The sequence below is a fragment of the Bombus fervidus genome, chromosome 9 (assembly GCF_041682495.2).
Source record: "Bombus fervidus isolate BK054 chromosome 9, iyBomFerv1, whole genome shotgun sequence".
Taxonomy (NCBI): Eukaryota; Metazoa; Arthropoda; class Insecta; order Hymenoptera; family Apidae; genus Bombus; species Bombus fervidus.
This window is the reverse complement of record NC_091525.1, coordinates 2,479,484-2,493,568: the sequence shown is the minus strand read 5'-3', so window position 1 is coordinate 2,493,568 and position 14,085 is coordinate 2,479,484. Positions and strand designations below refer to the sequence as shown.

At 39.4% G+C, this 14,085-nt stretch overlaps 1 protein-coding gene across 17 annotated transcripts in view; it reads left to right on the top strand.

Annotated features, from left to right (window-relative positions):
* Bru3 (CUGBP Elav-like family member bruno 3) overlaps positions 1 to 14,085 on the top strand; it is a 570,666-nt gene that overhangs the window by 501,256 nt on the left and 55,325 nt on the right. For 14 of the 17 annotated variants that reach the window (XM_072010371.1, XM_072010376.1, XM_072010372.1 and 11 more), the window contains one exon: positions 1,101 to 1,226. The exons of the other annotated variants lie outside the window; for them this stretch is intronic. In XM_072010371.1, the coding sequence (XP_071866472.1) occupies positions 1,101 to 1,226 (126 nt within the window). The remainder of the gene's footprint in view (positions 1 to 1,100; positions 1,227 to 14,085) is intronic. 17 annotated transcript variants of the gene reach the window in all.

Genomic DNA, 14,085 nt, shown 5'->3' with positions numbered 1-14,085 from the left:
ACCAATCGTATAATTACTTCTTACATATTTTTGCAGCTAATTTACGCAGTAAAAGAAAAAGTAAATAAACGGAGACATAATCAGGCCCAAATGTGCTCCAACGAAATAACAAATATCACCGGGATTATAGGTCGATTCCTTTTACTTGTCATTCTTGCGTACAAGTTAGAAATAGCTGCAGATTGATAAAAGAATAATAAATAAGTGGCGTGTGACCCTTTATAAGCGATATGTTAACCTCAGCACCACGCGGAACACACTGGTTGGTGGTATTTATTAAATTGTGCCATACGATTGCACATAGCGATTAAGATTACTATTACCGAGATACAGACTGCTCGCAAATCTATGTGTAAATGGTGTATCTACGCTGAAACGTATTCACGAATAATACTTTTCTAAAGAGCTCGGAAGATGAATGTTAATTTCGAACCACCGCCTAGAAGTTCCGCTCGTAGTTGAGTTGCTTGTACGCCCCATCTGGTTTTTACGCGAATCCCGTTTTTTCTACATCTCTTTCTTCGGCTTGTGGTGTAGGACGTAGGATTGAAATTGGTTGAATTAATTTTAATTTCCTTTAATGTCGTTATTTTTTACCTTCTAATTCCCGTTGAAATACATTATTCGTCTCTGTTCACACGTGTACGTCGTGCTACATACCAATGTCAGTATTACGAACAATATTTTATTATATTTGTCATTTTATATCCGTTACGTATACCCGTATAGTGAACGCATATGTGTATACATATACATTCCTAAATGTAACGAAATGTTCGGCCGTTTACAGGCTATCGCGTAAATTTTCATATAACACAGATCGTATATGTATATATCTGTATACATATAAATATATATAGATATACATATGTATAGACATGTATATGTGTATCTATATAACCCTTATCTCCTTCCCCTTAGGATGGTGGATGCTGGTGTAACCGTGTAACTTTGTCGTTTTCGGTGTTAGCCGCAAAATCTCTTTTTAATGCCTAAAAAGCGCTATAAGCGAAATCGACCTCGATCCTAAAGCATACACTAACGTATTTCTTTGTATTTTTTCTCTGTTCTCTCTATTTCGACACGCGGCCGACCCGCAGACAGAAAGCTGTTCGTGGGAATGCTCAGCAAGCAACAAACAGAAGACGATGTCAGACAGTTGTTCACTGCCTTTGGCACAATAGAGGAGTGTACCATCCTCCGAGGACCCGACGGCAGTAGCAGAGGTGAGTAAAAAGAGTATATCATTTATCTTTGAGTTTTGACACGGTTCCGTGCCCAGAGGAGACCGAGTGCTTTTGATTCGACTTTGAATTCTACTGAAAATTTTACATTGAAATATTTGACTACGGGAAGTAGAAGTTTGTCCTGAATTCTTGACGTTCTGATCTTTCGCAATTACTTTTCTCGAACTGAGTAGCAGAGAATAATTCTGTTTAGCGAAGGTTTTAAGCCTATCGAATACAAAAATGGATATGAAGAATATATAATAGTATTATATTAGAAATTAGAATAATAAGAAACTAAGATAACAGTATGACAATGTTATAAATATTCTGTACACCGCATCCTAAAGCTGCAAGATATTTTTTCTTTAAATTGTGAATTGCTGCGCGTAAACCAATGAGAAGACTTTTACAATCGGTATTTAAAGGTAGACAGAGTCTTGATCAAAGAATAAAAGGAAGTAAGAGACTTCTTTGTAATTTTATCGTTTCATCTTTTCATTACGCACGGTGAAATGAATTTCGTTATACGGCTGTGATGAGCTGCGGACCTTGTATCTCGCAGCATTTCCAGGCAACCGTATCTAGCACTGAAAAGAAGATCCATAAGTAGGAAAGAATAAAATTGATGATAAAGATAAGCCAAGTTCGAAAAATTCGTGGTGAGAGGATAGTGCAACGAATAAACAGTTATCTGAAAGGAAGCAATTGCCTCGAGGGAGTATCTCATTCTTGCAATTTTGATATCGATGCACGACAGAGAAAAAAGGGTGATTCGAGCACGATGGTATTTGAAGATTTGCTGCTACTGCGATGTTTATACCTGCTCCAGTTGCGAGATGGAAAGAGCGAGATTCACGGATCGGTAAAGATTGCCTCTGAAATGATGAACTGCAAAGGAAAGGAAAGAGAAATCGGAGGAAGCTCGGATGGTGCAGGAAAGGCAATAATTTCCGCTGGACGAGCCAGTGAAATTTAAATATTTTCGTATAAAAATGAAGGCCATGAGAAATGGGATGTCGGTCGAGTTTCTAGAAGGTTTAACAGCAAAGGAGAAGCAATCGAGCAAAACGATTAAAGCCAGGATATAAATAGCGAGGACGAGATATAAGAAAAGAAGAAGTAAGAAAGGGAACAGGAGACGACGCGACGGAATCAAGTAAGTACGAGTTACAAGAAGACGTAAAGGACGGGGAGGGTTAAGCGGACAACCGGGCAAACAGGTGCGAGTGTAATTAAATTCCAGGTTGAAAGTAAATCTTACTTTCAACAGTTAATAAGATTTTGATTCGCAGTCGATGACGTAACGTAGCACCGATCGTCTTTGGAAGGAACCGAAAATTTGAAATGCGACGGGATCCTCGGTAGAAGAGATAAAGGCGTAGTACTCGAGGAAAGACCCTTGCGACGTTCCTTGACACGCTGCGCTCCTTTGCTTTACGAAGACCGAATCTCCTGTTCTCCCGTCTCTCTTTCTCTCCTACTCTCTCCGCCTTCGTCAGTTTTCTCTGTCTCCGTCTTTGTCTCTGCCTCCTTCCCCTCCTTTCGTTCCTTAGACCCGTAGTATCGTAGTCTGTGTTACCTTCGAGTCTTTTGGAGTCTTTATCGAAAAACGGAACGACGTTGCTTCCGCTTTTCAAGCTCTTTAATTAAAATTACACGAACGCAAAACATCATTGCGTTTCTTCGGATTGATCGGTAGCCTGGAACATTTCGCCGGTCGCTTACAAGGATTGCTAGTAATTTCAATGTCGACGTTTATTTCGCGATAAAAGGATGTTAGAAAAGGAGACTCGATCCGTGAATAAAACTTCACAGCGAAATTGGTTTCATGGATTAATGAAACGGCGCGATAGACATCGATCGATACATTCTTTTCAATCGGAGTAATTAAGCGTTAGAGAATTCTGGAAAAATTCATTTCTTTTTCCCTTGTGCCGGCTGCTTGATAATTTATCAATATTTGATTGATTAAAGCCCAAGCGTAAACATCGCCAAGATACAATTTCGTGCGTCTAAAATAAAAAAAAAATAAAAGAATCTTCTCGGTCGCCTGATATATTTAACAGTTCGGAATAAACTTGCGTTAATGAATTTAATTGCTAACATCCTTAAACGTCTGTAGCCAAGTTTAAGGCTGGATACGGTTTCTAGAGCGAAAGGCACCGATCGCTTATTCCCTGCAACTCTACCATTACATCCTTCGTCCTGGTTCCGTCCTGACGGAAACTTTCCGAACACGCTTCATCACCGGTCGCTTGGGTTCGCTCGAGTTTCATAACTAGCTAATCCGTTACGTAATAGAGAGATCAGGAAGATCTCTCCTCTAGGACTTCATCTGTATATCGCTTTAGGTCTACCGCAACAGCCGGTAGAGATGACATATAGTATCTTAATCGTAAGCGAACTTTATTTCAACTACATTCAACTAAAGTTTTATTTATCTGCGGAGTTTATTGATCGATAATTATTTGTAAACGTTGAGGTGGTCACCACTTCTAAGAAAATTCTACATCTGGTCTTTAGTTTTCTCAAGCACTGAAGCCATTGACAGCGCATAGACAAAAGTCATAGGGTAACACTGCTAGCGTGTGGATCTGGATCAGCTCATATTATATTCCGAACTTTGTATTTACACATTTGTATTTAAAATATATATTTTCTACCTTACAATTTATCCACGCGTCCCTTTGTATTCACATACATCTAATAACCTCAACAGTAAAAAATAGTCATGGAAAGGGATCCCATTCAATTGAGAATGTAACGAACAGATTACATCGAGAGAATCAATTTTTGTATTAATCGAATAAACAAAAAAATATCTACGAGAGAATGTAAAATTAGGAATTATAAGCGCTTAAGCGCAGCAAGTATCCTTCCGTTTCCTAGATTTTGTTAGACAACGTCAGCCGAGAATTACAGTCTCCTTGAAAGTTATTGGCAGTCCTCTCTTTGTTTTCAAATAACTTCCCTTATCGGATGATACTACCTAGATTGGTAGTTCGAAAGGTAGCAAAAGACTTCTCGGTAACGAGGAGTTTAAGAAGGGAATTCGGTTCGACGACTTTATGGAAAGACACGACGATTGTCTTCGTCATCGTTCAGGCGGTCCGCATTCCACCAATGCCGCCATAGTAACGACAGACTCTTCGTCCAATTATTTTTCCCTCGCTTCGAAACATTTCAACACCACTTCAGCGAGCGAACTCGTTCTATTTTCTCGTTTCCGTGCCAACCTTTCCTCGCCTTGTTCCGTCTTCTCTCGATCCCTCTTTCTTCCTTTCGTTTCGTCTCTTTTCAATTCCTTTCGACTTCGTTTTTCGATGTACACAGGTCCCAACCGGGCCGTCCCCTTAACACGGACCTCCACAGCTCGCATTATTTCAATTGTACGAGCAGCAATAATTCACCGCGCTAAGAAGATTATAAAATGTTTATGAATAATGGAACGAAATACTATTTGAAGCGGGTCCAAGGGTGCTTCTCTACACCCGAAGCGCGGGAGGGTTCTACGATGAGGTACTACCAACGCTAAAGCCAATAATGCTACGGAGCTACCTTTGAAAACGGGGAGGTGAACTCCTCTGTATCCGCGTATCCGCTTATTGTAGCACGCTATATCGTAAACGTTAAACGAATATTCGCGCAACAGAACAATTCCGTGTATTAACTTGTAATAACATTGCGAGCTTGTATTTTCAATTCCCCTTCCGTTTTGTTGGGAACCTTCACCAACCTGCTATTCATATCTGACCTCTCGACCGTCGACCGGTATTATATCATTTCTAAGTAGCTGTCATCGTCGGAAGACGCAAACAACGGGATTACATGTTTCCTTCTTCCTCCTTTGGCCTCAACTATTTCATTGTTTATTAACGATAATTCCGTTTCACGGAGATGCTTCTCTCCGATATCGTTTGATCAGGGCTTCTCGATCCTTCTCTATGACCACTTCGCGTACTTGAAATAAATGATTACTGAAAATCTTCGTGATGACTTCTGTAAAGATTATGTACATACAGGTTAAGATAGGACTTAATGGATATTGAATTTCGCTCAATTTCGCGTTCCACCGGATAGACTTGCGAGTTTTCTAATCTATTTTTCTTTATAAAACATCGAGATCGACTATAACGTAAATACGTTTTGATTGGTTGCGTCTTCTCACGAATTTTCACAATCAATGTGCTTGCGAGGAAAGCGAAGAATGTTATTTCTTATTTTATAACCGGCCATCGATCGAAACGAAAACGGTTGTTTTTTCTTTCTTTTTTTTTTCTTTTTTCTTTTAACAAGCATGACGTGCCAGGCGGGAAAGCATTTTCAATAACTCTCGTTCGCGTTTGATCATGTGACGTCAACGGATTAGAATGGTCCCGTTAACGACATTACTGACAGGAAATATGACAAATCAATAATTTCCTCGATCTAGCATTTTATGAGGGAGTATTAAACGGGCGATAGTTATCGATGATTAATCGTTCTCCTGTCACCTGCACGGGTTCGTCCGTCTGTTGAATGTATCGTGTCTTAACACGCATAACCAATTTGGAATTTTCCCTTTAACGCAACCACCGATGAAACTATTGTATCACGTGTCTTAAAGTCACTTCTTTTATTTTTTTATCTCTATCTCTGGAAGCTAAATCATGACTCTATTTTTGGCTCAAAGCTGTCGAAACGAAAAGAAAACGTGAGATAGGGTAGCACTGGCTTGAAAAATCGCTTACATAAAAAGATGGAACAACGAACAACACCATCACTCTTAAAACGAACGCCTTACCCATGCAAATTGAATAATAGCCATTATACCGAATAGAACATCGTATTATGATTACTATGACGATTAAGGGAATAAGCAAGAACGCGCAGTAACATCGATCAATCGATATAAGTGTGTTTCGATATAAAAAGAAGCTCGTTGATATAGAGACAGAGCTAGCGACGAAATTCATTCGCACATTTAGTCGTAACTTTAATTCGGCAAATTGGTATAAGCATAACGCGACGGAAGAGCGAAAGACAGATACCTGGCGATATTTCAAATGCCACGAGAAGGACACTAAATCAAAATGATGCCGCGAAATCGCCGGAAATCCAGACGCGGTAGCTTGAATGCAGACACACGAGTCCAAACGGTAAATCACGGGCAGCCTCGTCGAGTGGCTGTCGGAGAGTCCTGGTGCCTGGCTCTCGTCGTACGAAGCATTTATTAATCGCTCAGTTCCTAAATCCCGTGGCGCAGCTGGGCTCGAAATGTCTGTACGTATTGCAAAGTAAAGCGCGTGAGAGGGGACGCCGGGTCCTCTGGGAGAGGATTAGGTCGGACATATTGAGAGCTTCCACCCGAAAGCACCCTCCTTCTCGAGTTCCAACCCCTGTTGGAAAGGAGAGTGCAAGCTGAACACCGTCCGAACTGCTTATACAAGGAAAATTGTGGCTTTGCTGGCGTAAACACGCTACTATGTCGGACACTTCGCATAATTGTAAACCATGTTTGTCCTGATAACGTTCTATTACCGATACACCCTGTTTTCTATTTACCTCTGCACTCACATCGATTGTTTGATCGGATAATGCATTACTTGATATTACTTCCGTTTGTTCGTTATGAGTCACGATTACCGTGTACGATGTTAATTACTTCGATCGTATATTCTGTATACGATCATTCCATCAAAGATAGATTGATCTACTATGGATTTTTCTCTACAACTTAAAATTTTGAAGCCTTCTGTGGCTGTAATACATTCATATCATTGCATAAAGATACTTTCACAGTTTCTTTCACGTCTCTCCCGCTTCGTAGTCTTCGGAAGTCAAATCACTATTTTGTAGATAGTGCCGCCATATCAAATAAATCAAATAAATAAACTAATGACATTTGACAGTTGGGTAACTTTTAATCATGTCACCAATCTCCATCTCATAAATATTTCTTCTGGTCAAAAGTAAAATAACGTTGAGCTAGTTGCCTTCGTGAGTCTTTACGAGATACCGACGCTAACAATAACTCGTACATTATAGACGCAGCGTACGGTTACTTAGATATTTAATCTGATAGTTTATTTCCGTCATTCAGTCCTCACGATGTTCATACATATATTAAATCATATTCAAAGCCGAAATAAATATACACGCGGTATTTAATAACAGTCTTTTCCCAAGTTTAAATACTATTCGGTGATATGGAATTTATTTCACGATTTGTTTACTAACACGAAGAAAAAAGAGTATCCCGTCGCTGACAAACAAATTCATTTGTCGCTTAAATGAAACCTGTCAGTCGCTCGTATCGTTGATTAAATAAATTTCTGCTTATTACGTTATCAAATTTACGAGAAATTAAATCCCATATAAAACAGGATAAAAAGAGGCGGCCGGTAATTAAAATTGTCTTTGATTTAATCGCAAGTTTTTAATCACTTCACCGGCCCGTATAATTCCGCCTGGTAATCCAGCATTAGCATTTCTAAAGTTACGACAAGTTTTTAAATGGAAAAGATATTTAAAATCCAAGCTGATTCGAACTGTTTGCAATTTCGATGAGATTTGTCAGCAGACGGTGCTTTACGATAACGCTTTTGATTTACCGTTCCCATGTCGGATGTCGTACCCGCTCGTGATAAATCAATAACGGTCCACTATGTTATTTCGTAAATTTATTCTTCCACCGAGTGGAACATCGTGATCATAGGTGTGTCACAAGAGTTCCGTTTGGAAGGTAATGAAAACGAACGGCGAGAATTTCAAGAGGACTTGCTGAGTAAATGTCGCGTAAGCAATTCGCGTGACCAACGGATTTCTTACGGCAATACGTTTTGTTTTAATATCAGAAACCTTTCATTTAACGATTATCAAATAGCATCGTGTTTCGAGTCACGCGAAACGTGCGAAATCTGATAAAAATCCGAGCCACGTCATCGAACCGCTCCCGACGTTGGCAAAAACCTATTAAGATCGAATAGGGTTAAATCGGTGGACGATGGTCCAAATGATACCAAGCTTGTTTCGCACCCTTTCACGTTTTCGCGTGCGTGGATAAAAATATCATATTAAAAGTTCCATGTACTCTTCTTTGCGGAACACCGCGTGAAAGAATAAAACGATTTAAATAATTCGTTATCTCAACTATTAATAACTCCATCTCGCACGCGGAATATAAGAAAATTATGAATTCGTATAACACAAAAATCTAAATCCCGATTTATCAATTTTTTATCGTTGTTTATACGTATACATGAAATTGGATTAACATTTTGTAACGGAAATTAATATAAAACACATAATATGAATATTCCATATATTTTGTCGATAAATAAATGTTTTTAAAAACATTAAAGCGTACAATTTCTATATTTAAACAGTTTTTTTTTATATAAAACAATATGTGATGCATACATCCGATTTTAATTTTGAGCACCTTTTTATTGAAAAACAAACTACACGGTAAAAAGATGAAATATTGTTCTATTGTAAAGACTGTTTCATACATAAAATTCGTAAAAATCGACGCTTTTCTTTTCAGTTGCGCTTAGTTTTATTTCTAAAAAAAATTATTTTACTTTTTTAGGTCACCCTGTTTATTTCATTCGATAAAGTTGACACGTATAAATGTCATCGACTTCTTATTAACTTTAAAAAATATTTTTTAAGACGAAGATACGTTTATGAAGTGTAATTTAGTTTCCTTGAACGATAGAAATGGTTAACAGAGTGTGTGTCGCTACTTCATTTCATGATCATAATATATGTATTATAACCTTCAGCTACTATCGTTCGATCATACATGACCTATGACCAGTTTCAACTATGTTTTCAAGATAGTAAGCGTGATTTACTTGTACTTCCTTGACCTATAATATTTACAAAATAAATTATAATTGATAATCACATTTTTTTGACAAAAATATTCTTTACTGTCTCTATAAAACGATGCTAGTTATACAATCATTTATTGATCTTTATAATTTACAGTTATTTAAAACGTACCAATAAAGAAAGTTACCCAAACATGGAAATCAGCTTTGGAAACATAATGTATGCCAATTATAGTATTCGATCTGTGACGACACATGAGTTATAGGACGAGGCGAAGCGAGAACGACTCATGTTGTTGTTGTGCTTCGGATTAAGAATACCGCCTCGATATTCAAAATAAGCGCGAAATTATCCTCAGGCAAAAACAATGTCGCCGCTGAGGGCAACCGTCGTTCCAAGTCAAATTTGAATCTTCCCCCCCCCCCCCCCGACCAGTATAAATAAGCAGACACGATCGCGAGCGAAGCAATAATTACGAGTAATTAGTTGTGAGCGATTTATTCTATCTTGTTAAAACACTTTGTACGAACGTCTATCGACGCTACCATTTGTTTAATTATTTATTCGAAATACATTGACGGTTGCAACAGCAATCACTCTCGTCCTTTCATTATCACAATACTAATACATTCATACATCATCCGCATATCATACAGATCTCTTGAAAAGTAAATCGAGTGTTACTCATTTGAAAAATTGAGTATCGACCGAAAAACGGGGTTCTCCGTAAGCAGCTTTCAAAATTGATGTAAATAACCTTTATGTTACTACGGAAAAACAAAGTAATGCCCTTCCCCAAAAAATAACTTCTATAAAGCTCGAGTTTTATAACTTCGAAGTATTACTTCTCAAATTTCATTTACCAGGCTGATGACTCCTCCCTTGTAAGTATCATACGGTGACTTATGGACGAGAGTGTGCCTTTCCATTTAAAGTATTTCTCCTCTGTATCCAGTAGGTTTGGACGACATTGTTTCTAGTCAAGGACATATAATTTTCTCGTTTCAGTATTGCAGATCTTCTGCATGGCCGAGTCTAAAAGCACAAAATTTTTTTGTTCGCGCAGCTAGCAACGCGAGATGCTGCTACTAGCTACCAGTTTTAATGTCCTTACGTTAATACGATTCCGCCATACGAGACCGTGGATGGAAGATGATCGGTGAATAACGAGGGAGGAGGTTGAATGGACACGTGGTCCGTTGGTCGAATGAATATATCTAACCTCGCGTCAAAAGTTTTGTCAATATTCGCGAGATTTTCGCTCGGTGTCGCTCGTAAGAGGGATCAACGGATGAAAAGGGAGACGGAGAAAAAGTTATAGGTACCCTAGTTCCCTTTCGCACGGCAGCTTTTGCCCGTCAACCGTAAATACACTATATTGCCCATAAACCTTTACAGTCGTGCATTACCCATCCCGATTCGATGTGGTGCCCCTCCCAGCTCGTTCAGCTTTTCGTTCTGCGTTATCGAATAACCGACGTTGGTCGGCTTAACCAGAACGTTTTAAAGCATCACTTCTTCCGCTTCTCCGATTTTTACTTCGTCTTCTCCCTTTCTCCGCATATCCCTTTTTTATAAACATTCGATCTTTAATTCGTAACAAACTTATTTCTTAATGTAATTACAGATTTGTCGATCGTTTCCAAGTTTTATTTCAATATTGCCCAGCAATTGAAATAAAACTATGTAGTATGTACGAAGGATGTAACCAAACGATTGAAATCGATCGGCAATCTTGCCGTGTACTGTTTATTAACCGTGTTTTGCTAGTCGAATAGTGAAAACGTCAGAAATATCAGCCAATAGTAAAACATGGAAAAATATTGCGGAGCGCAACACACTACAAGAACATCGAAATTGTTGAATGCTTTTATAAAGATATTGCAATTGTGTATATACTGTGGTAATATTTTTGTTGTACGTGTACTTACGATGCAAATTTTATTCGAAATATCGTAATAGTGTTGCATTAACTACTAGACTATCTAACTCGATATATTGCAGTAACTTTTTTTTAAATTACTACTTCAACTGATCAACCTACATACCGTTAGTTTTTTTTTTTTTTTATTAGCTCATATTGTCCTCTTCGAAAGAAGCTCAAGCGCGTAGGATAATATTCAAAAATATGGGCAAGTAGAATCGTAACGTCGAGTTCCTCCGACGATAGTAATAATATCATTTATAACGTAACTACGAGGCAGTGTGGTTGCGTGATAGTCTAACATCTCATTAAGCCAGGAACGCCATTTTCGTAACATTTAGGACATAAATGTTACAAGCTTTCCGCTCAACGACGCACTGGAAATCCATTACTACTGTCGTATCCCTTTGTCCAGCCAGTGTGACCATCGGCGTTGCAACAATGACCACGCGGTAATTGTAATCTAAAGTTTCGTGACACACGTCGTTTCGTCAAAAAAAAAAAAAAATAGGAACCTAACAACAATGAGCTGACCAACACAATGAATACCATAAGATTACTGCTCCTTTCGTTTTTACTGTTTTCGCAACATTACACTCCGTTTCTATGGATATCCGAATAAAATTTCGGGATTTTTGAAATAGCTATTGTCGCGAATAATGCAAAAATTTCGAGTGCAATCGAGCGTAGATAGATTTACTTCAACTGCGAAGCGATTAATTGTTGATTCTTTTAACACGTTCTCTTTCCGTCTTTGTATATATATATATTTTATATTATATATACATTTATATTATTTATTTTTATATATACATATACATATATATATATGCATTTCGTAGGCATGTACTGCCATAAATTTCCATATGTAATTTTGCAAACGCTGTCATACTCGATCAAGGGTATGACGGCATTAAACGTTTCACATTCTTCCCCATTTCCTATCTTGAGCCGGCATTGAATTCTCCCGTTGTTATGCGAGCTGCCTTCGAGACTTTTACAAGATGACTAAGAAAACCCATAATGCACGACCCGCTGCTGATACTAGAAATTTAATAATCCATCTTGCATCTTTCGTAGAACGTGACGGTTGATGGATAGCGTATATACAACGGCAACCAATGTCATAATCGTAACAGGGAATTTTACGAAGAGTTTTACCACTCAAGACTTCTCTTCGTTTTCATGCTATTCTGCTCGTGGATGCCTCGTTATGACGGATTCACGACCCAGCAACAACGACTCCCTTAATGATGACGTGTCCTATGTTTATCGTATAATGGAAAAACTGCTGGCTTTTCGCGCGATTATAGGATCGTAACCGCTTGTACGAAACAGCCTCCGTAGTTTTCATTTTCGACATTCGTTGCGTTAAATGAAACGATGGGAAGTTACGGTGCTTTTACGCCATTCGACGAAATTCACTTCCTATGCGTTTATAAAGAGGTATTAAAAGACATTTTCATTTTTCATAGCACAAGCATTAATATACAGTGGTCCGTGATGCATCGTGTTTTATAATTATTTCGTAAACGTTAAAAACTAAACCTAGAGTTAAAAACGGACATCTAAATAAAGAATAACATCTAAAACCATCCAGAACGAAACTCATTGGAAAAACAGACGGTTAAAAGCATAAAGGAAATCTTGGTAGCGAAGAAAATAAAAAGCCAGCTGAGTGATCGGATAATATGATGGCATTTCCATCACGTCTGTCGTTTAATTTCTCGTGGTAGAGTAAACGAACGTTCGCGAAACTGATTATTGCGTCCGATTACCTACAGTCAATACGCATGTCGCGTGGATGTTCATAGTTCCGTTCGTATATTTTCATCCAGCAATCCGTGTATAGAGCGTGTATACAATAACAGATTTCGTCACCAAAGGAAAATTCGTGTATCCGTCATCCGACCAAATATACCGCGCCTGTTTACAACCTTCAACGATCGAAGTTATCAGACTCGTTCCTCACCCCTAACAAATTTAGGTAACGTCATCCGACCAAAAACGAAATTCTGTAACGTTCGTTATATCCTTCTTTGACACGGCCGACCAATTATTTGTGACAGGATAAAATTTGTCACGCGTTATTAGACCGTCAAACGCAAATCGAAGAGAAAGCACATTTCGTATGCACCCACCGAAATACTAATGCAATCGCTTTCGAGATACGACCGTGCAATATCCATTGGCCCTGTGAAATCCGAGAGGCTTACGCAGGGAGAGAAACCTGGTCCATGGTGCGTAATTCGCGCGGTAAGGCAAGTTTCGCGGACAAACGCAATTGCCCGATTGTTCGGTTTGAACGTAAACGGCGAAGTTGCATTGGCGAGAAGCAACCGGTAATCGGGACCGCAACGTAGCGGGAAAATAGAGCGCAGCGAGCGTGGCAAAAGCGGCGGGCGGCGATGCGATCAAACAGACGGAATTACTAGGTACAAGTCGTAGGACGCGGATGATTGGATTGCTCCGCGAAAGAGGCGACAGAGAGAGGTTTTGGATAGAGCTGGTGGATAAAGAGAGTCAGAAGGGGTGGCGAGAGGGAGAGGGGCGAATGGCAGGTAGAGCGACAAGCGACCAGCCGTCGTCAGGGTTTATATGCCCGCGCGTATATGCGTATGGCGTTTTCTATGCACGCGTGCACGTGTGTGTAGTGCACGTGCCCGCAGAAACGGTGGTGCTCGCGCGCGCGCGCGCACGCGTTTCGTAAATGCACGTTAATCCGCCTACCGAGTACATTTGCGGCGTTGGTACCGCCCATCGAACCGTCGAATTTTCGTTTCCTCTGTAAAGCTCTCTGTTTGCCGCTCGAACGGGAAAGCAGTCGGTGGATGCACACGCACGCGTACACGTAGAATAGCGCTCGTACACAGGGACACAGGTGCGGCAGAGAGTCGCCGCTGGCAAATCCTGCAAACGATTTTAGCTTTTACTTGAACCTTTTTTTTTTGCACACCGAGGACGATGGATGTCGGACGCGCGCGGAGAGAGGATAGGAGCGGACGAAAAATGAATTTATAGTTTAAACTCCCTGGCTTAATCTTGGGACTGTTTAATTCGCGTTCTTCTCCCGGCGATATTTACCGGTAAATGATTAAAACACTAAATTCG